This window comes from Nomascus leucogenys, chromosome 8, assembly GCF_006542625.1.
Source record: "Nomascus leucogenys isolate Asia chromosome 8, Asia_NLE_v1, whole genome shotgun sequence".
NCBI classification, from domain to species: Eukaryota; Metazoa; Chordata; class Mammalia; order Primates; family Hylobatidae; genus Nomascus; species Nomascus leucogenys.
This window is the reverse complement of record NC_044388.1, coordinates 100,857,079-100,881,381: the sequence shown is the minus strand read 5'-3', so window position 1 is coordinate 100,881,381 and position 24,303 is coordinate 100,857,079. Positions and strand designations below refer to the sequence as shown.

The 24,303-nt window shown below is 41.0% G+C and overlaps 1 protein-coding gene across 1 annotated transcript in view; it reads left to right on the top strand.

The window, feature by feature from the left end:
* The window catches only part of NR6A1 (nuclear receptor subfamily 6 group A member 1), a 253,739-nt gene that overhangs the window by 21,967 nt on the left and 207,469 nt on the right, over positions 1-24,303 (top strand). The window contains exon 2 of the mRNA XM_030817800.1: positions 15,685-15,726. Coding sequence (XP_030673660.1) covers positions 15,685-15,726 — 42 coding nt within the window. The remainder of the gene's footprint in view (positions 1-15,684; positions 15,727-24,303) is intronic.

Below are 24,303 nucleotides of genomic sequence, written 5' to 3'. Positions count from 1 at the left end.
TAGATTTTTTAAATTAAGAAGTCTTTTCTGAGTCTATTTATGTTTGTGTTTTGGAGGGTTTCCAATTATAATAATGGGTAACTCTTTTTTTTTTTTTTTTTTTTGAAATGGAGTTTCACTCTTGTTGCCCAGGTTGGAGTGCAATGGTGCGATCTTGGCTCACTGCAACCCCCGCCTCCCGGGTTCAAGTGATTCTCCTGCCTCGGCCTCCTGAGTAGCTGGGATTACAGGCATGTGCCACTACGCCTGGCTAATTTTGTATTTTTAGTAGAGATGGAGTTTCTCCATGTTGGTCAGGCTGGTCTCAAACTCCCTACCTCAGGTGATCTGCCCGCCTCGGCCTCCCAAAGTGCTGGGATTACAGGCGTGAGCCACCGCACCTGGCCAATAATAGGTAACTCTTATTGAACATTTGCTATATGCTAGGTACTGTTTTGAGTGCTTATATTTATTTCATTTAATGCTTACAACAGCCCTGTTAAGTAAGTTCTTTTGTTCCCATTTTTAGATCGGGGAAATGCCTATGGGATCACAATTAGTGTTTACATCACAGGAATCCTACAAATGTTATTCCCTTTACACAATTTCTCCCTTCTGTAAAATGGGGGCTACAGTGGGATGGAAGAGGTTAGGAATGATTTATAGTTTATCCTTCTAGTTTTTTTAAAAAAATCTAAGAATCTCGATAACCCCTTAAGGGTTCCTCAAGTGTTAGCATTGTATGATTTGTACCCCCTATTATACACGACTGCAACTTTTGATAAACTCATGGACTTTAGAGCTGAAAAATGATCCTAAGAAAATTGATCTTTCACTGAGGAGAAAATCTAAGTACAGAGGGAGTAGGTCACTTAGCCTTATACAAATGGCTTATTAATACTGGAGCAAGGCATCTTGCCTAGTATATCACTTTATTGATATCTTAATATTAGAAGCTTGCTTTAACATCAAAGTTGGTATATTTGCATCTCTGTATAAAGAGAGTTTGCAAATAGGAATTTAGGTGTTATCCTTTTCAAGCTTTGGGGTGTTTCGAGGAAATAAGGTGGCAAAAAGCAGCTTTTCAAATGTTGGATTTGTTTATTTCTGTAATTTAGTGCTATTAATGTATGCTAAAAAGTTGGAAAGGGGGATCAAACAGGATTTTTGAGTGGATTAGGAAATTAAATTCCAGGAAGAGAGAGGAGCAGTCATAATAGTCTAGGATTATAGGGTGATTAGATGACTTGAGCTTGATCTAGGGATATTTGAGAGAGAATGAAAATGTCCTGGTGATTGACTATATTCATTCAGGGGGAGTGTTGGGAAGGGTGGTAAAGTGGGAGCCCAGGAGGAGTGTTTGGGGATCTCTGGCTTGGGGGATGAGAGTTGGTGGTACCTGGAACCTGAGTGAAGAACACAGGAGAAAGAGGATTCAAAGAGAAAATAATAGGTTCAGTTTGACATGTTGAAATTGATGGAGCCTATGGGTTATTTATCCTGGTAGACATTGACAATAGACATTTGGATAGATGGGTCTGTGGTTCAGGAGAAGAGTCTCATCCAGAATTGAAAGTTTGGGGGAGAGGGGAATCATCAGTTGGGAAGTGTAAGTGAAAGTGTATGTGGATGAGACCTTCCACCCTAGGATGAGAAGATTTGTGTGTGTGCTAGGATAGGCCTTTCTTGCCCCTGAGGAGATTTAGTAAAGAACATGTCAGGCTGGACGTGGTGGCACATGATTGTAGTCCCAGCTACTCGAGAGGCTGAGGTGGGTTGGGTTGATCCCTTGAGCCTGGGAGGTCGAGGCTGCAGTGAGCCATAATTATGCCATTGCACGGCAGCCTAGGTGACTAAGTGAAACTCTGTCTCAAAAAAAAAAAAAAAAAAAAGTCAGACAAGGTCTGTATAATCATCTGTAAGGATGTGACTGCTTCTAGGGGAAATAGTTGCCAGCAGTGGAAGGACATCCAAAAGATATGTATGGCTGAGTATTATTGATAATGTGTCTGTATTTACATTCTTTCTTTCCTCCCTTACTAGTCTGATTCAAGTGCCATTTTGTCATTAACTTTTTTCTAGTTTTCCCTAAGAAGAAATAAATAGTGTTTGACCACTGCTGTTAATGTCTCCATTAGGGCATTTACTTCAAAAGTCCTTGTATCCGGTCAGTTTTCTATTTTCTATGTTAGATTTTAAGAATCTAGGGGCAGCCAGCTTTACTCATCTATTTCTCCAATGCAGTCTGGGATAGCAGCCTATACATGGAAAACACTAGGTAAATATTTGTTGAATTTGATTTTAGAATATAGGAAAGTTTAGCATCTAAGAAAAAGCAAGAGTTTTTTCTCCCTTAGTCCTATTTTGTAGAGTATCTTTTGTATTTATGTTGTGCTGTAAATATCTTGGTTGTTGCTCTTCTGTCTTAACTCACCAGGTTGGAATAGATTTTAAAAATTTCTTTTGGAATTATTGTTTTTTTTTTCTTTTTCCTTTTTTTAGATGGAGTCTTGCTCTGTTGCCCAGGCTGGAGTGCAGTAGTGCAATCTTGGCTCACTGCAACCTCTGCCTCCCGGGTGCAAGTGATTCCTGTCTCAGCCTACCGAGTAGCTGGGATTATAGGTGCCCACCACCATGCCCAGCTAAGTTTTGTATTTTTAGTAGAGATGGGGTTTCACCATGGTGACCAGGCTGGTCTCGAACTCCTGACCTCAGGTGATCCACCTACCTGGGCCTCCCAAAGTGCTGGGATTACAGATGTGAGCCACTATGGCTGGCACAGAATTATTTCATAGGTATGATTAACTAGCTTTGCTTCAGATTTGAAAGATCCTGGTTTCGATGAAAGGTTAAAGATGTTGTATCTCTCTGTTGCCACACAATGGATTTCTGAAGCTGGGACATGGGAGATAGTACTGAGCTTTAAGCATTCATGACTAGTATGTAAGAAAGATTAGTGCCCAGAATTGTGTTTATAATAAGATAGTAATTTAAAAGTCATTTAGAGAATGTCTGGTAGTTTTTTTTCCCCTTCAGTTGAAGCTGTTGATTGTAGACAGTTTAGCCAAATCATTTTGTTCTTAGGATTTTTTTTTTTTTTTTTTTTGAGACAGAGTCTGACTCTCACCCAGGCTGGAGTGCAGTGGCGCGATCTTGGCTTACTGCAACCTCCGCCTCCCGGGTTCAAGCAGTTCTTCCTGCCTCAGCCTCTTGAGTAGGCAGGGAGAATTGCACAGGCACGCACCACCACGCCTGGCTAATTTTTGTATTTTTTAGTAGAGACGGAGTTTCCCATGTTGGCCAGGCTGATCTTGAACTCCTGACTTCAGGTGATCCGCCCGCTTTAGCTTCCCAAAGCTAGGATTACAGACGTGAGCCACTGGACCTGGCCTGTTCTTAGGAATTTTTTTTTTTTTTTTTTTAAAGACAGAGTTTCACTCTTGTTGCCCAGGCTGGAGTGCCATGGCACGATCTTGGCTCACTGCAACCTCTGCCTCCTGGGTTCAAGGGATTCTCCTGCCTCAGCCTCCCAAGTAGCTGGGATTACAGGCATGCGCCACCATGCCTGGCTAATTTTGTATTTTTAGTAGAGACAGGGTTTGTCCATGTTGGTCAGGCTGGTCTCGAACTCCCGACCTCAGGTGATCTGCCCGCCTCAGCCTCCCAAAGTGCTGAGATTACAGGCGTGAGCCACTGTGCCCTGCCAGGATTTTTTTAATGTATGTTTCTGTTTATAAAAAATACATTTTAATCAGAAAAGTAGAATGGAGGAAGAAAAATTAGTTATACTAAGAGATAATCACTAAGAGAAAACAGACCAAAGTGGTTTTTGTGTGTGTGTATATATGTATTGAAATATGCCTGAGCTCATTCCAAGAATACAGTTTTACATTATATTTTTAATATGGTATTTGCCCTTTGTAAACTCTTGGAAAACATTTATAGTGTTCGCAGACTATTCCATTGAATAAGTGTACATAATTTAATCATTTTCCTGTGTTTGAATTTTTAGATGGCCTCGAGTTTTGTACTATTTTCTTCATTTCTGATTCTTAGGATAGATTGCTAGGATTGATCCAGAGGGATAAACATTTTCTAGGCCCTCATGCATCCATCTTTCATTTTTATATGTAGATTTTAAAGAAAATAAGGAAAAAGGTACATTCTGCCACATGTGGGACATCTCTTTGGTGGTATCTGCACCTTACTAATGGATTTCCTGAGCACAGCTGGCTACTTCTCTTCCGTCAAACCATCTGTTGAGGATGGTGTGGGGCACTTTCCGAAATGACTTTGAAAGCTCTCTGACCATGTTCAAACAAACTCCTTGGTCAGTAAGACTTTAGTCATTCTTCAAAATGACAATGAACAAATAAAAACATCTTCACTTCCCTCAGTAGCTGCTTCTGACATAGGCATCTTGGATTTTTCAGGAGGTGACTTGTAAATGGGCTCAAGTAAGGTGTGGTATTCTTCTTGGACTTTGAGGTCCTGCTGTTGTGGGAGCATCAGGGTTGCTCTTTGAAATTATGCTAAATTCCCATCCATCCGGCTGTTGCAGAACATGCAGTGTGCAAAGGTAGGGTTTTATTAGTCAAGATGCTTTCAATAGAAGTTCTCTTGTTTTGACTTTTGTGGCTTTTTCCATGTAGTGGAGTACAATGATCTGTTTATATCTATAAAATGGAGACAATAGTAGCTATTTTTCAGTAAGAATTCATATAAAGTGTCAAGCTGATGCCTCGTGTGTAGTAATAGATTCAATAAATGGCAACTGACAGATTATTGTATACATTTTCTTATATTTTTCTGTATTAAGTATTTTGCATTTTGAAATTTCTTTTTTTTTTTGTTTGAGACAAGGTCTTGCTCTGTCACCCAGGCTGGAGTGCAGTGATCCTGGCTCACTGCGGTCTCAACCTCCCAGGCTCAAGTGGTCCTCCCACCTCAGCCTCCCAAGTAGCTGGGACTATAGGTGCATGCCACCACGCCCAGCTAATTGAAAAAGACAGACATATTTTTGTTGTTGTAGAGGTCTCACTATGTTGCCCAGGCTGGTTTTCAATTCCTGAGCTCAAGGGATCCTCCTGCTTTGGCCTCCCAGAGTTCTGAGATTACAGGCGTGAGCCACTGTGCCTGGCCTTGAAATTTCTTAACCTCCAAGCCAAATGAAGGATTATCAACAGTCCCTTTTGTTCCTCCAGAGAACCAGAAATTGTAAATGAAAAATGCCAGAGAATCATCAGTACGTGCAGTTTTCTGAGAAATGCCCATGCTGTAATTCCATAGAAACACTAAAGACCTCTGACTCATCAGACTGAATTGCCTTCCTAAACTGTTTTCACCTTTTGATTCTACAGCTACAGCCTTGAAAGCTGTGTACTGTCTTTATTTTTAAAAAATGTTTTAAAATTGAAATGTCATAATCTTGGGCTGGCTTTTCTGCCTTCAGTCTGCTTTCAAGGCTGTAATTGCAAAGCTAGAAGCCGGAAAAACTATATGAAAGGTGATGTAGGTTGATCAGATGGAAGTTATTAATGTTTCCATAGAAATATAGACACTCATGTACTGCATTTAAGCTGAGAAAATACGTGGGCATAGTATCCCCCTAAGATTTGATGTTTAAGAAAATTACATTAGGAAAAGAGTATTGTTTTTGTTGCACTTTTAAAAATGTGACCATGACATTTGTAGGTGGAGAAAAGAAGCTACTACTTGAAGCTCTGCCAAATAGCTTTTGCTATATGGACTTCTGGTGCTATGTTCCTGCATTCAAAAGCATTTTCTGTTATTCTCGAAGTATGGTTTGTCAGGTTGCCTGTAAGAAACAAAAGCTAATGGCCCAAGTGGCATCCCACTCACTGGATAGAAAAGCAAGAGGCAGGTGTGAATTTAATCAGCCAATCCAAGAAAAGTGTTCCTGTATCTGCCTAGGTCTGGAGCTGCTTGCAGGCTGCTGATATGGCTGTAAGGCAGGCTGTGTAGTTCATGTTTGTTACTTCCCACCACCAAAATAAAGCTTCATTCCTTCTCAGCCCCATGCCAGAGCCATTCATTGTACCAAAAAGAGACTAGAAGATAGAATTGAGGAAGGGCCCCCCCCCCCCAAAGGGAAGTTTCTAGAATCTAAAGGAGGGCTATGGATGACTTGCCATGTGTGTTTTGGCTGCCTCAACAAAGCTCTTCTCTTTTTATTTTATTTTTTTTTATTTTTGAGACAGAGTCTCGCTCTGTCGCCCAGGCTGGAGTGCAGTGGCACCGTCTCGGCTCACTGCAACCTCTACTTCCCGGGTTCAAGTGATTCTCGTGCCTCAGCCTCCTGAGTAGTTGGGACTACAGACATGTACCACCATGCCCGGCTAATTTTTTGTGTTTTTACCACAGATGGAGTTTCACCGTGTTAGCCAGGATGGTCTCTTATCTCCTGACCTGGTGATCCACCCACCTCAGCTTCCCAAAGTGCTGGGATTACAGGCATGAGCCTCAGTGCTCGGCTGCTCTTTTATTTTTTATTTTTATTTTTTGAGACGGAGTTTCGCTCTTCTTGCCCAGGCTAGAGTGCAGTGGCGCGATCTTGGCTCACCGCAACCTCTGCCTCCCGGTTGAAGCAATTCTCCTGCCTCAGCCTCTCGAGTAGCTGGGATTACAGGCATGCACCACCATGCCCGGCTCATTTTGTATTTTTAGTAGAGACGGAGTTTCTCCATCTTGGTGAGGCTGGTCTCAAACTCCTAACCTCAGATGATCTGCCCGCCTCGGCCTTCCAAAGTGCTGGGATTACAGGCGTGAGCCACCGTGCCCGGCCTCTTTTATTTTTTTAAAACTCCTTGTGCTTTTAGTTTTCTGGTTGAAATTTTAGAGCCCCTGTATTGAAATAATGAGAGTTGGGCTGTTATTGACAAACTTCCTAGATGTATACATATATTTTCAGTCACTGTTGCCTATAGGATAAAAACCAAAAACTCCTCATGTATGACAGTTGAAGGTCTTTATGATACGGCCCTGCTGAGATTCCAGTCAAGTCAAATTACCAAGTAACATTCTGTTTTTTCTATTTAGTGCTTTCACATGCTGCTTCCTCTAAATATGTTTCTCAAATAGCCCTGTTTGCCTGGTGAATGCCTATCTCTTCTCTGTGCTCCTGGCTCCATGATTGCTGCTTCTCTTCTCCCTGATATCGATCGTGGCTACCGAGCACTTTCACTGACCTCAGTGCATCATATCATTGAGTACTCATAACAATCTACAGATGAGGAAATTGGCCCAGAGAGGTGAAGTCATTTCCTAAGCTAACACAATTAGTAAGTAATGGTGCCAGGCTCAAACCTATTCTGAAATAAAAATTTATGCTCTTTCTACTCTGCACTGCTTCCCAGTGTATCCTGTCCATCTGTCCCATAGTGTTATTTTTTTCAAAAATATTGTTTCAACTTTTTTCTTCAGTAGGCTTTAAACTTTTTAAAAATTGTGGTAAAATACACATAGCATAAAATTTACCATTTTAACCATTTGAAGTGTACAACTTAGTGGCATTAAGTGCATTTGCATTGTCAGGCTCTGCAGTTGTTTTTTTCTGCTCTGTACTCCTAGAGACTATTAATTCTCTGTAGTCAGTCTTATTCACATCTCTACCTTCCAGGCCTCTGGCCTGTTACAGTGTGGGTACATACTTAATATTTGAAGGAGTAAGTGACTGCATTTGCAGGCTGATGGACCTATTCTTATAATAGCTGACACAGCTATAAATTGGCTAGTAAATAATACTGGCCTAAACATTTCCATATTTTATTTTTTTAAGCTGTATCACAGTCCAAAACATGTGGTGTGACAAATTTAGAAAGAGGGACAACTTCTATGTTTTCACTGTTTCATAGCCACCAGCTTCATATGGCCATTTAAATTAAGAGTAAAGTTAAAAATTCAGTTTCTCATTCATGCCAGTCACATTCCAAGTACTCATTGGCCACATGTAGCTAGTGGCAACTGTATTGGACAGTGTAGATATATGACATTTTCGTCATTGTAGAAATTTCTATTGGACAGTGCCTATCTAGGCTTTAAAAGTTGAGAATAGTGAAATTGTTCTTTTGAAATTTGTTATTTTGGCAAGAAATTCATTGTAGTGGCATTGTGCTTACCATTATTGTCTTTTGGTGAAAGAAACAGTTCTTCAAACATTTATTGAGCCGCCTTTCCTGGGACATGTCTCAGGCCCAGGGCTGGGGTTATCTTTGGGGTTGAGACTAGATCTGACTGATCTAGTCAGAGTTTTATTGGGTGCCAAATCATGATCGGGAAACTGATACAGCTGACTAGAGGGGATTGGTCTAGGAAAGACCAGTGAATGACTGTTGTATATCAATAGAAAACCTGGGTAAAGATTTTTAACTTTTTCTTGGGGATCCTGGAAAAACAGACTTCTCTGGAACCTTGGGTTCTCTGAATTCAGGTTCTAGTGATCCTGATCATGATGTGGTTGTGTGTAAAGCACAGGAGCCTGTGGGAGCATAGAAGAGGCACACAGAACTCGTCAGAGCAATTTCAAGACTTATTTTGACCTTTGGCTTTCTTAGTCCTACAAGCCCTGTGTCACTGTATCTCACGTTTAAAACTGTAAGACTTGAATTGCAATTGACTAAGTGAAATAACATTATTTCATATTTAATTAAAACATTTGAATTTCAAATTTGCAGATGTGTTTGTTTTTTGGATTTTGAAACCAGTCTTTTTCTTCCTGATAGGTCCCTGAAAAGCTATAGTTTCAGCCATGTTGTTTGTAGTGCCTAACTCAGACTTGAGTGTTTGCAGGAAGGGGAGGGGGAAATTAGAGGAGACCTGACTTGAGTCCTTATGTCAGTGGTGAGTAAAGGTGGGCTCAGGTGGAGAAAATAGCATGTGTAAATGAATTGAGGCCAAAGAGCATGTTGAATTCTGGGAGCCACAATGTGCTTCAGTGTGGATGGAGTATACACTGTTGGGTAGGATGCTATGAAAAGCAAGAGATAAAGTGATCGGCAAATCGTGAGAGATACATACAACTTCTGTTTTGTAGAAAGAGATATTTGATTAGAATTGTAGAATTTTACCTTTTAAGGGCCTTAATCTTACGTATGGGTTATTGAGGCTTCAAAAGAGGCTGAGTAACTAGCAGAGTGTTAACCAAGAGTCCATGTGTCTGTTGCACTATATTGTCTTCCTACAGTCAAACTAAAACATTGCTTGAGTAACTCTAACACGTTATAGAGTATAATTAGCTAGTGTTTCACGCCTCAGTTTGCTGACTGGTGATACTCAGAAGTTTAAGTTGCTGTAGTGGTAAATGTACAATTTTATAGTCAAAATATCAAAAAGGAAAAAGATCAGTGACCTTTTAATCTCTCATGATAGCCAGTCACAATTTGAGGAATCTGTGGTCATTTTCTTTTTGTCAAATGCCTTTTTGTCAAATGTGTGGTGGTGCACACCTGTAGTCTCAGCTACTTGGACGGCTGAAGTAGGAGGGTTGCTTGGGTCCTAGAGGTCAAGGCTGCAGTGAACCATGATCGTGCCACTGCACCCCAGCCTGGACTACAGAAGCAAGACCTTGTTTAAAAAGCAAAATGCCTATTTGGAGAAGAGCTTGTCAACTAGAACTTTCTCTTGTATGAAATAAGATTCCTAGACTTAGAGCCATTTGCTGATTACTTGCCATAAAGTAGATGATTTACATATATTCACCAAATCTCGTGACAATTCAATGTGATGGTTTTTTTTATCCTCATTCCAAGACATAGGTTTGGAGTAGTTAATTTGATAATAGCAAATCTGGGATTTGAATCTAATTCTAATTCATACCCATACCCTCGCCGCCCCCAATTTTTTTTTTTTTTTTTTTGAGATGCAGTCTTGCTCTGTCTTCTAGCCTGGAGTGCAATGATGTGATCTGGGCTCACTGCAACCTCTGCCTCCCAGGTTCAGGCAGTTCTCCTGCCTCAGCCTCCTGAGTAGCTGGGATTATAGGCACCCGCCACCACCAAAATTAGCCCAGCTAATTTTTGTATTTTTGTTTTTGTTTTTTTTTTTTTAAGATGGAGCCTTGCTTTGTTGTCCGGGCTGGAGTGCAGTGGGGTGATCCTGGCTCACTGCAACCTCCGCCTCACAGGTTCAAATGATTCTCTTGCCTCAGCCCCCCGAGTAGCTAGGACTACAGGCATGTGCCACCACACCTGGCTAATTTTTGTATTTTTAGTAGAGATGGGGTTTCAGTATGTTGGCCAAGCTGGTCTCAAACTCCTGACCTCGTGATCCTCCTGCCTTGGCCTCCCAATGTGCTGGGATTACAGGTGCGAGCCACTGCACCCAGCCTAATTTTTGTATTTTTAGTAGGGATGGGGTTTTATCGTGTTGATCAGGGTGGTCTTGAACTCCTGACCTCAGGTGATCCACCCGCCTCGGCCTCCCCAAATGCTGGGATTACAGGCGTGAGCCATTGTGCCCGGCCCCTGTGTCCTTTTTTCAATATGCATTTATCTTCCTAGTTAAACTGAGGCAAGTGAATATAACCTTTGCAGTAACATTTCAGATTGCTTGTGTGCACACTGACTTGGTGATATCATCTTAGGAACCAATCTGTTTCTTGTCTGTATTTTCCTTTTGAAAGCAGTTTAAGTCACCAACCAAAGACCCTGGATTTCTCAGAAAATTTCCTGATCTGTTTAATATGTTGTTTGCTGTGAGATAGGTGGGTTTGGGGGTACGTTTGTTTATTTATGAAGCTTAAGAGCCTGCTTTTCTTTTTGTTTTGTTTTGAGACAGAGTCTCGCTCTGTTGCCCAGGCTGGAGTACAGTGGCACGATCTCCGCTCACTGCAACCTCTGCCTCCCGGGTTAAAGCTATTCTCTTGCCTCAGCCTCCTGAGTAGCTGTGACTACAGGTGTGCACCACCACGCCTGACTAATTTTTGTATTTTTAGTAGAAACGGGGTTTTACTATGTTGGCCAGGCTGGTCTTGAACTCCTGGCCTCGTGATCTGCCCACCTCAGTCTCCTAAAGTGCTGGAATTACAGGCGTGAGCTACCGCGCCCCGCCTAATTTTTGTATTTTTAGTAGAGATGGCATTTTACCATGTTGGTCAGGCTGCTCTTGGACCCCTGACCTCAGGGGATCCACTGCGCCCAGCCTCTTTTTTTTTGTTTTTGAGAAGGAGTCTTGCTTTGTCCCCCAGGCTGGAGTGCAGTGGCATAATCTTGGCTCACTACAACCTCTGCCTCCGTGTTCAAGCGATTCTTCTGCCTCAGCCTCCCAAGTAGCTGGGATTACAGGTGCGCACTGCCACGCCAGGCTAATTTTTGTTTTTTTTAGTAGAGATGGGGTTTCACCATTTTTGCCATGCTGGTCCTGAACTCCTGACCTCAAGTAATCCACCCACCTTGGCCTCGCAAAGTGTTGGGATTACAGGTGTGAGCCACTGTGCCTGGCCAAGAGTCTCCTTTCTAGTGAACAACTCTGATTGCCTTTGAGTTGAATCTAATTGAATCAATCAATTTAACGTACATTTGGGGTTATATCTAGCAGTGGTTTGGGTTCTTCTAGCTAAGAATCATTTTGCCAGCTAGATGTGGTTGCTGAGAATCTGGGCAAAACTCTGCTTGACGATAGTAGCCAGCTGTGGCCATTTCATTGCCTTGTGGTCAGTAGGTATGTGGTTTGTAGGTAAGATTAGCATTGTTTTCCATATATCCTCAAGGCTCCTGCATTAGTGATGATCTGTAAATCCAGAGACAACATATTAGCAGTGGTCTCAGGACTAGGTGGAGGGAATGTAGACGTAATTACTGAATTCGATAATCAGGATCTTTGTGACCCTTGGAGGAATTTTTTTAGGGCAGATATAGAGTCTTTCTTTCCTCAGGAAGTAGCAAACATCTGGAATCACCACATCAAGCAGTTTACAGGCTGAAAGTGTAAAAGTTCAAGAACCACAGCAAGTAACCAAAGTGACATTAGTGATATTAGGGTTCCATCCCAGGTCTTTGAGGATGATGCCATGAATGGTTTAATAGTAACTCTCCTATAACCTACACTTTGCTTCCATAGACACAGCACTGAATTGGATGGACCCTAGAGATTAGTTAGTAGCAGCTTACATATATAGAGCTCTTACTTTGTCAAGTACTGTGCAAAGCCTTTATATTCACTGTCTCATTTAATTCTTTATTTTTTGAGACCTGGTCTCACTCTGTTGCCCAGGCTGGAGTGTAGTGGCACGATCATGGCTCACTGCAGCCGCGACCTCCTAAGCCTAGGTGATCTCTACCTCAGCCTCCTAAGTAGGTGGGATTACAGGCACGTACCACCAGACCTGGCTAACTTTTGTATTTTTTTTGGTAGAGATGGAGTTTCACCATGTTGCCCAGGCTGGTCTCCAACTCCTGGGCTCAAGCAATCCTCCTGCTTCGGCTTCCCAAAGTGCTGGGATTACAGGCATGCACCACTGTACCTGGTCTCATTTAATTCTTTTGACATCCCTGTAAGGTAGGTGCTGTTGTTGATCCCAGTTTACAACAAAGTTAGGGTCAATTCTCCTTGGATCATGTGACATTTGAATAGAAGTCTGCAAAGAAAAATCAGGATACCATTAACAGAAGAAGTGGGGAGTGGTTGCTAGGCAGATAAAAGCAATAGATGTCCATCTTAAATATTTTACTTAGTATTTTCTTTGTTTTTGAGTCACCCTCTATTTTTGTTTGATCAGTTACTTGAGTTCACAACAATGGGTACTTTCAGAAGGTACATTAGGCTTTGTCCTTTTTTGAGACTTCTAGTACAGTCCGTTCATTTAATGTCCAAAGTAGTCTGAGGCCCAGAATAGGGAGTCATATAACTAAAGGTGGCTTGAGTTAGAACCTAGGAGAGGTCTAACTTTCCCATTGTACCAGCCTGCTTTCCTGTACTTTTGTCCTGTTTCTGAGTCAATTTACATGAAGTGAATGCTTATTCTCGGTTTCACTTCTGGCATGATGTTCAACATTCAATCCATGTGTAGTGATGAGTTATTTTCTCATTGTCTTGTGCTATGGTCTGAATGTTTGTGATCCCCCTGAATTCACATATTGAAATCCTAACCTCCAAGGTGATGGTATTAGCATGGGGGCCTTTTGGGAGGTGATTGTTCCATTATAAGAGAGACCCTAAAGAGCTCATTCTACCATGTGAGAACAGTGATAAGATACCATCTATGAACCATAAAATGGGCTCTTACTAGACAGCAAATCTACCACCACCTTGATCTTGGACTTCACGGCTCCAGAACTGTGAGACTTACTTTATGATATTTTGTTATAGCAGTCTGAATGGACTAAGACACTTGGCATCTCTCCATGGCTTTTCTGATTCCCATTGCCTTTATGTAGAGGAGTTTAAAGCTGGTCTACGATCAGCCACTTTAAGCAGCTTCTAAATTCTGGTGTTTCAGATCCAGTCTCCTCATTTAGACTTTACACACACTATTTAGACTAGACTTAAGATTTTCTGATTCTATGACTTTCTTCCCTAGACTGTGATCTAGAGGCAGGGTTGTGTGTTCTGTTTAGTTGATCCTGCATATCAGCACCTTCCATAATGTGTCCACAACTGTTCTGGCCAGAAGCAGCTCTGCAGGCGGATAAGGCACAGTCAGTCCCCTAGCCTTGAAGATCTCACTATCTAGTGGAAGAGGCAGGTATTTAAATTATTCCTTTATTGTTTGATAAATGCTGGTGAGGCCTCTTTTGTTTTCCGTATTTCATTGTTGTGATATTGGAACTGAATCTTAAAGGATGAGCCGTTTTTACCAAATGGAGGAAGAGGAGGAATCACAAAAGGCAAGAAAGAATGTGGCATGTTTGGTGTGGTCAGAACAGCCCAGAATTGCAAAGGACTTTAAAAGTTGTGATGTTTAAGCTGGGCTTTCTGTAATCCCAGCACTTTGGGAGGCGAAGGTGGTCAGATCACGTGAAGTCAGGAGTTTGAGACCAGCCTGGCCAACAGGATGAAACCTGTCTCTACTAAAAATACAAAAATTAGCTGGGCATGGTGGCAGGTGCCTGTAATCCCAGCTGCTCAGGAGACTGAGGCAGGAGAATCGCTTGAAACCAGGAGGCGCGGAGGTTGCGGTGAGCTGAGATCGCATCACTGCACTCTAGCCTGGGTGATAGAGCAAGACTCCATTTCAAACAAAAACAAAGTCGTAGTGTTTAAGCAGTTGGCCTGCTACATGAATCTCGTTTCTCCCATATGATGGCTAGTTGTTGGTCTGGCTTTTGGTTACCCAGTTTTGACAGAAGTTACTTTCATACCCCTCTAGTCCTAATTTTGCTCCTTTTTTTTGTTTTATTTTTTTGAGACAGCATCTCGCTCTGTTGCCCAGGCTGGAGTGCAATGGTGCAATATCGGCTCACCGTACCTCCCAAACTCAAAAGATTCTCCTGCCTCAGCCTCCCGATTAGCTGGGATTGCAGCCAAGCACCATCATGCCTGGCTAATTTTTGTATTTTTAATAGAGACAGGGTTTCACCCTGTTGGCCAGGCTGGTCTTGAATTCCTGGCCTCAAGTGATCTGCTCGTTTTGGCCTCCCAAAGTGCTGGGATTACAGGCATGAGCCACTGCACCCGGCATCAAGATCCGTTATTTCTGAATTTACTAGTGAAGTAGTACAGTTGTTTACTGAACAGTTACTACTTGCTAGGCTTGTGAGAGGTAATGGGGTTAAAGCTGTAAAACAAGGCAGGTCGGATCCCCGCCCTGGTGGAACAGTCTCATTGTGGTCCGACACTGAACAAGTAGTTCCTTGTTGAGCGCTAGAAGCAAGCACAGGTGTTAGAGATAATTATAACCAGGGATTTGACCTTGTGTGAGAGACAAGGGTTGAAAGAGGCAAGAGAAAACTTCTCTGAGGAAATATTTAAACTGAGGAAGAGTAGAAAGCAAACAGAAGAAAGTATGCAGCCATTCCAGGAAAAACAAAACCTTTCATCAACGATGTATAGAGGATGTACTATGTTTGCCATTCCTTGTGCTTGATTTATCTCTCCAGTGTGATAGTTATACACCAGCCAGACAAATATAGCTCATACTTTTTGGGTCTGAGCATATGAAATGTGAAGTGTGCTCTGAGAGGTATTTATTCCAACCTCAATAGCATACTTACTAATGGAAAAATTGCTTCCATTTGTTTGTATAGGTAAAATTCTTCAGCATTTGTGAAAAATTTACATATTACACTGTCTGATATTTGTTATAAGTTAATATTTTACATATTTTGCTTTCTTTTGGAAAAGAATTAGCAGTGTTAAATAGAATATGACAGGTATTAAATGAATTATAATTTTCCTGTGAATTTTTATTCCAACGGACATTGCCATGATAAATCGTAATTACTTGTGCTGTTGTATATTGGGCTCCTACTGTGTGGCAAGGCCTGTGGTAAGCATTTTATTTTGGTAACTTGTTTAATCCTCATTACAATTCTGTGGTAAGTGCTATTATCTGTTTTTATATTGAAGGGATGAAATGGAGGCTCAAAGGGATATGTAGTAGCTAAATGTTAGAGCTAGGATTGAAACCCAAATTGACTTCTGAGTATAGATTCCCCCCCCCCCCGCCCCACTGTATGATACTTCATATTTGGAGTCAGCTTGAAGTAATTCACAAATTGTAATTTTTTTTTCCTATTGTTTTCTCTTTAGGTTTCTGTCAGGATGAATTGGCAGAGCTTGACCCAGGCACTAGTAAGTTCTCCATGTTACCCAATATTCTTTGGTAAGAAAAGGATGTGTGTGTACACTTTTAAGTGAATAACTTAAGGTGTCATTGATAAGCCTTACTTTATTGACTCTCAGATTTTATTTCACTTTAATTTGTAATTATAGGAAGGGCATTCTGTCTTTTCTAGTTATGCCTTCTATATTATTCAGTGGCCAGGATCTATCTGTTTAACAGAAAGTTGGTTTGCTGAAAATTTCTGTTTAATACCAATCTCCTTGCTTTGTTCTCCATCCTTCCATGAAACCAACAAAAATAAAAACTGTACTTTGAAGCCAGGCGCGGTGGCTGACGCCTGTAATCCCAGCAATTTGGGAGGCTGAGGCGGGTGGATCACCTGAAGTCAGGAGTTCGAGTCCAGCTTGGCCAACATAATGAAACCCTGTCTCTACCAAAAATACAAAAATCAGCCGGGCATGGTGGTGGGTGCCTATAGTCCCAGCTACTCGGGAGGCTGAGGCTGGAGAATCGCTTGAACCCGGGAAGTAGAGGTTGCAGTGAGCCAAGATCATGCCATTGCACTCCAGCCTGGGTGACAAGAGCAAAACTCCATCTCAAAAAAAAAAAAATTTTGTACGTGCACTTACGCACATGGACAACTGTATACTCACAAACACTTCTAAAGTATTGATAGTTTTGAAATAATTTCTTTCAAAGAAGCATTTTGCTTAGTTTAGAAATTATAATTGATAACCTTTGTAGTACAGTTTAATTTTCATTTACAGTCTTATGGTTAAGATATAAGAGTTACCATTTCAAGGTCTAATTAAATGATGCTTTTCAGGACTATGTGAGTCTTCATCATAGATAATCATTTTGCATTTCCAGTTCTCCCTAAATGTGGTGGCATTCACCATTCTGGGACACATAGTCATAATGGTTAGAAATGGGACATGGGAGTATCCAGTGTATACAGACCTTATTTTGCTATAATGCCGAAAGGTCAAATGATAATTTATATTGAGATTCCATGAGATGGTCTAGAGTTATTTTTCTGATTCTAGTACTTTGTTATGGCTGGCTCTTTGCCACCAGTCTGCTGTTGAGATCAGTGATAAAGCTTACTTTTCCATCATCGTGAAGCTGATACAAGCTCTTGAGGTGGTGGACCTTCTCACATATTCGTCTCTGCCCTCCTTATTAGTATGAATGTCCATGTTTCAACTAATACTTATTAGTTGTTAGGCAAAATAGTTCTTATGATGCTTATCAAACACTAGGGAAATATATTTGTCTTTTTAAAAGTTGTAAATTTCAGAATCAGTTTTGTATTAGATAGTATAGCCCCAGTATACCAGCAGCTATAGGTGAATATACTATGGTTGACCATTAAACAATGTGGGGGTTAGGGATGACAACCCCCTGCACAATTGAAAGTCCACTTATAACTTTTGACTCCTCAAAAACTTTGTTAATAACTTACTGTTGACTAGAAGCCTGGCCGATAGCATAATCAGTAGATAACATAATTTTGTATGTTGTATGTATTATATTCTGTATTGTTACAATAAAGTACACTAGAGAAGAGAACATGTTGTTAAGAAAGTCATAAGGAAGACAAAATATATTTACTCTTCATTAATAGAAGTGAATCATCATAAAGGTCTTCATCCTCACCGCCTTCATGCTGAAGGAGGAGGAAGAGGGGTTGGTCTTGCTCTTGGGTGGCAGAGGTGAAAGGAGAGGCAGGCACACTCGGTGTAACTTTTATTGAAAAAAGTCTGCGTATAAGTGGACCTGTGTAGTTGAAACATGTGTTAATCAAGGTCCATCTGTGTTTTCTGTTATTCTCTTATGAGTAGCCTTTGCTTAGGGGAGGAAAAGATAAATTCAGTTATTTTTCTGGAGTCATGGTCCTTTCTTTTTTTGAGATGGAGTCTCGTTCTGTCGCCCAGGCTGGAGTGCAGCGGCGCGATGTCGGCTCACTGCAACCTCTGACTCCCGGGTTCAAGTGATTCTCCTGCATCAGCCTCCCGAGTAGCTGGGACTACAGGCGTGCACCACCATGCCTGGCTGATTTTTGTAGTTTTAGTAGAGACGAGGTTTCACCATATTGGTCAGGCTGGTCTTGCATTCCTGACCCTTGTGATCTGCCTGCCTTGGCCTCCCAAAGTGCTAGGATTACAGGCGCGAACCACCGCACCTGGCCATGGTCCTTTCTTAGAAGTATTTTTGAACACTAGGAAGGACATTGAGATGCCCTGTAACCTTTCAGACAACTACACATAAAACATGCTAGATAATTGGTAACTCAGTTTGTTAAGCACTGAGTGTTCTCTCTGCTCCACACCCAGTTCTCTAGGCTCTGGGGAAACACAGATAAATAAGTATAGCTCTTGTTCTTGTATATTACCAGTGTGTTAGAAAATATTTGAAAGAACATTTTATAAACCTCTAGTTTAGCACTTAGTACCCAAATGTATTCTCTTTTTTTGCACCTAGTAGCAATTGAAAATGGCTAATGCCCATTTTCTGAGAAAGGTCCTTGATATTCTCAGAAAAATTGTTGAATTCTTCTTTCTGGGTTAAGTAATACCAGCTCATTAAACATTTCTGCATAAAATTTGTAGCTAGATATGGCAATTTATAGACCTCTGTATTCCATGAGAATGAACAGACATTGAGACATAATTTTATACATCAGTATAGAATAGGAGTCACCAAAAAAAAAAAAAAAAAAAAAAAAAAGACTGAAAAATTGTACTTACTGGCAGGGCATGATGGCTCATGCCTGTAATTCCAGCACTTTTGGGAGGCTAAAGCGGGAGGATCATTTGAGCCCAGGATCAGGAGTTTGAGACCAGCCTGGGCAACATAGGGAGCCCTGTCTCTGCAAAGAAAATTAAAAAATTATCCAGGTGTGGTGGCATGTGCTTGTGGTCCCAGCTACTTGAGAAGGTGAGGTGGGAGGATTGCTTAAGGAGGAGGAGGCTGCAGTTGAGCCATGATCACACCACTGCATTCTAGCCTAGGTGACACAGAGCAAGACCCTGTCTCAAAAACAAACCAAAAAAATTGTACTTAGTGTATGTGGGTAATATTCTCAGTAATTCCTATATTGGGAAGTTAGTAGCATTTTAATCTTTCTCTTTGAAGAAATACATAAGGATCTGATTATTCTAAAAATAATTAGGCCAGGCACGGTGGCTCACGCCTGTAATCCCAGCACTTCGGGAGGCTGAGGCAGGTGGATCACCTGAGGTCAGGAGTTCAAGACCAGCCTGACCAATATGGAGAAACCCCATCTCTACTAAAAATACAAAATTAGCTGGGTTGTGGTGGTGCATGCCTGTAATCCCAGCTACTTGGGAGGCTGAGGCAGGAGAATTGCTTGAACCCGGGAGGTGGAGGTTGCGGTAAGCCGAGATTGTGCCATTGCACTCCAGCCTGGGCAACAAGAGCGAGACTCTGTTAAAAATAATAATAATAATAATTAGACAAAATAAAATTTTATCTCAGTTTGTACCAGTTTTGGGGTTCAAATGAGCATGTTCAGCCCTACCAAGTGATAGGAAGCATCAAGACTGAGATGGGCTGTGTGTGTTGTGTTAAATTGGCTGTGGTTTTTTATACTGCATATTCTGGGGATTCTGACTGGGAAGAAATAACATCTCCTATGTTAATTCCATGTGACTTTTGTTTATTTAATTTAATTTTTTTGAGACGGGGTCTTTTTTGTCCAAGCTGTAGTGCAGTGGCACAGTCATGGCTTACTGCAGCCTTGACCTCATGGGCTCAGGTGATCCTCCCACCTCAGTTTCCTGAGTAACTGTGACTACATGTACACACCACCATGCCTGGCTAACTTTTGTATTTTTTTTCTCTTTCAAATATTTTTTATTGAAATGATAAAAAAAGAGCAGTGATCATTTTAACCAAACTTTTACTTTACAAGTATAAAAATCAAAACCTGTTTCTTTCATACATTTTCCATAAACATACCAGAAAAGTTCTCATAGCCAAACTATAAATGATGCTTGTATACCATGTGAACACAATAACCAAAAATTTAAATTTCCAAATACGTGACCTTTCCTTCAATAGAACAGCATAATCAATATATCTTCCCACCTTATCTCTATTTTTACGATACGATCCATCACTAAAATAGAAAATACACCTAAACTGGCTTAATCTAGACTTATCTAGGTTTTAGTAAGTTTTTTTTTCCCACAAAACAAGCTTAATATAATACAAGCTAATATTAAAATGTGTTTATGGCTCAAATCAAATTACAGTATTAAGTTTCTCATCACGTATTTGAACAACAAAGGCAAACTGCTTGAAACGAGTCCAGTTTATCCCAAATAATCAGTGATATATAACAAGTGGAGTAAGTATGAGAAAATCAAATCTTATGCTACAGAAAGCTGACTTATGCTACAGTCAACAACCACTAAGCCTTCTTTGGCAATGAAACATACAAAATTGCAAACTCTGAAGCAGTCTTAGTGATTGGCACATACTGTTCCAAACAGTGTGAACTAGTAAAAACAATAAGTTTGAGGAAGGAAAAGCTACCCCAAGCATTTTATCTCAAGTGACTGAGCAAGTACTTTATTTATTTATTTATTTATTTATTTATTTATTTATTTATTTTTTTGAGGCGGACTCTCGCTCTGTCGCCCAGGCTAGAGCGCAATGGCGCCATCTTGGCTCACTGCAAACTCCGCCTCCCGGGTTCAAGCGATTCTCCTGCCTCAGCCTTCCGAGTAGCTGGGATTACAGGCGCCTGCCACTGTGCCGAGCTAATTTTTGTGTTTTTTAGTAGAGATGGGGTTTCACCATCTTGGCCAGGCTGGTCTTGAACTCCTGACCTCATGATCCACCTGCCTCAGCCTCCCAAAGTGCTTGGATTACAGGCGTGAGCCACCGTGCCTGGCTGCAAGTACTTTAAAAATGAAGTCATGGCTGGGTGCGGTGGCTCACGCCTGTAATCCCAGCACTTTGGGAGGCCAAGGCGGGTGGATCACGAGGTTGGGAGATCAAGACCATCCCAGCTAACACAGTGAAACCCCGTCTCTACTAAAAATACAAAAAGAAATTAGCCAGGTGTGGTGGTGGGCACCTGTAGTCCCAGCTACTCGGTAGGCTGAGGCAGGAGAATGGCATGAACCCAGGAGGCAGAGCTTGCAGTGAGCTGAGATCACGCCACTGCACTCCAGCCTGGGTGACAGGGTGAGACTCTGTCTCAAGAAAAAAATAAATACATAAAAAATAAAAATGAAATCATTAGGCCGAGCATGGTGGCTCACACCTGTAATCCCAGTACTGTGGGAGGCTGAGGTGGGCAGATCATGAGGTCAGGAGATCAAGACCATCCTGGCTAACACAGTGAAACCCTGTCTCTACTAAAATGCAAAAAATAAGCCGGCCATGGTGGCACGTGTCTGTAATCTCAGCTACTTGGGAGGCAGGAGAATCGCTTGAATCTGGGAGGCAGAGGTTGCAGTGAGCCAAGATCGTGTGCCACTGCACTCCAGCCTGGGTGACAGAGTGAGACTCTGTCTGAAAAAAAATAAAGTCATTAAAAAGCTGAGAGCATAAGAGTCACAATATTTAAGAAAGCGAATTTCAAGCCAATTGCTTGCTGGCCTGCTGAATTTGAAATACTTCTATCTCTCACTTCTGATTAAACATGGAAGAAAACAGACTGGCTAATTTGGTTATACTTTGTCCAAATACAATGTTAACGTAATGGAACCCTTAAATATCCAAAATAATAACTGAATGCTAGTTATAAGACAATAATAAAAAGTTTAAAAATCTTCCAAATGTGCTGTTAACAGTACAAATTCAAGTACAGAATTATTATGCCATTTTAAGTATTATCTACTTTATAAAAAAAATCACAGTGGTCTTCATCACATGGCAAAAAAACAAATTTCACTCTTCTCCAAAGGAGTAAGTCCATCCTAAATGTAACTACAAACAATTGTGTAAAACTTTTTGGGTTTTTTCCCCCAATCTACTAAACATTTTCCATTGCAGTATACTTGAATTACTCAGGGAAAATAAGATGACATATATTGTAGTTTTACAATGCAAAAGAGAGCTTTCATTTTAGACAAATGGACAACATAGGAGGCACTAAAAAATACAGGTCTATTAATCAAGAGCCCATTTAAAAATGATTCAGCATTTAGTATGTAGATCTGGAATGCACAGTTTCTGGAAGTATAAGAACTTACATATCAAAAGAGCTTACTGTTAAACTGTGCCCTTATACCCTCTTCTAATACTGTAGACACCTGCCAGATTTGATTTCCCCTAGTTCTGTTATTTCCATCAGAAAACCAAAAACGGATTATTGGGATCCACCTGTAACTGACCAGAGCAAAAAGTTTTTAACACTTGTTTGTGTGTTATGAATTTTACATTCAAAACCAGATCTCTTACATTCCAAGGTTAGTAACCCAGCCATCCTGAATCAAAGGTTTTTCTCAACTAGGCTTTAGTGTATGGATGACTGGCTCATGTATTTACTGTATATTGGGAAGAAGTGAAGAAGTGGGAAGAAGTGAAGAATTTCTTGGTCAAAGCTTAAGTTACGAAGAACATGAGTGGCCTCGAATCAGATGCCTCTTCAACTCAAACACTCCTTACTGAGAGCACTTTATAAAACAAGCAAAAAGTCTACCTCTCTCCACCCTCCCCACATTGCAAAAATGAAAATCTGAAATGTGGCCGATGTAGCTTTTCACTCAGAAGCAATCACGGGAGGTGAGCTGAATCAATCCATCTTCATCTCCACTTCCTCCAGTCTAAAGGTTTTGCTCCCCAATCTAAAGGAATAGCTGAAGGATGCAGCTAACCGATGAACTTACCAGCAAAATACATTACATGAGAAATATGCTAATGTAGGCTAGAGGTGCAGGACAGTTAGGGGCAGGAGGGAAAAGGACAATTCACAGAACTAGTGGCTTTTTCAAAGGAAATTAAGGGACATTTTTGGTCATGGAGACTGGTGCTCACCTACCACTAAGGACATACACAGTTAAGTCACTACTTAACAACCATGTGAGGGTTTGACATGACCCCAACTAAAAAACCTTGAGTGTTTATGAATGTAATTGCTGAGCTATACTTGGCCTGATTTCCTCAAGTATGATATGCCTTTGATCACCCAATATTCAGGAAATTGCCCTGTGATTGGTACCATAAAAATGTAAGAACTAATCAAAAGTTCATTTCTGTTAAAAACCTTTTTTTTCCCTTAAGTAGCTACATCTGGCAAGATTCTTGTTTACATTAAGCCTATAGTCAACAAGTCTGTTATAAGGCATACACACTATACTTGGATCATTAAATAATGACACAACCAGCAAACTCCTTTGCTCTAATATTTTTTATTCCCTCAAATTTGATCTAAATTTGTCAGTATTTTAAAAAGTTTTTAAAATTTGGTATTTTTCTCTTAAGCTGACTAGAGACGAAGTTTTGCCATGCTGCCCAGGCTGGTCTCGAACTTCTGGGCTCAAGTGATCCTCCTGCCTTGGTCTCCCAAAGTGCTGAGATTACCAGGCCGAGCCCCGCATGACTTTTGAGGATATTAGAGATTTCCTTGTGTTGTATCTTTGGAATTTGGAGGCCCAAATGTTGCCCCCCATTCCCCAGATTCCTGATAGGAAAGCCTGCTCACACTCCCTTATTTTGAAACTGGAAATACTTCATTGCAAATTTCCAGTTGTGCATGGCAGTGGTTGTAGGCAGCAGGTTTGGGACAGCAGGTGTCATGTGGGAACTAGTTAAGGAAAGACTGACTTTGTCCAATTAAATGGCTTGGCTTTTTTTTTTTTTTTTTTTTTAATACCTTTAGTGTGATAAAGCAGATGGGCAGCCATGCTCAGAATATGGGCAGCTGTTCACACTCTGGCTGCCTTCCTACGATTCCTGGGCTTCCTGGAGTCCAATGTTATGGCACAGGTTCAGGCTAAGTTCATTTCTACAAGAAATGTCCCTGTACCATGTCCATTAGCATAAGCTAGGGACAAGGGCAGTCAAAGGTCAAGAGAAATTCAAAACAGCATAACCTTTCTGTGCTTCTGTTTCCAAATAACCCCAGTCTGCCCTGCTCCCCGAGTTTTTTCCTCGGCTATCGTGTTTACCGTGTAGTTGTAAAACTCAAGAGAACAAGGACCAACTTGATACAAGGGAAGTTAGAGAATAGAAGTCATTGTTGCTTAAAACAGGAGAAATAATTGATTTATGTTTGGGGGCCAATTAGGCTATAAAACAGGAACAGTAAAGTGACCTGTGACTTCAGGACAGCTACTTGCTCTGATTTCTGCCCCATAGACAAGGGGCTTCCCAATAAAGGCTGTCAGCTTTCTAGTCTAAATTATTAATTCCTTTCATGCCTCTCAGGGATTGTAAACAGCACATAATAAAGGGAAACAGTTGATAGTGTTCAGTTACTGGCCAGATAGAGGGTCAAAGGGTAAATAGTTGGATTAGCAACAGCTGTTCTTCCTGGCCAAACTTTTTGTCTCTTATTATCTATTTCAGAAACACTGTTCCTGAATTTCTGGCTCACATATAAT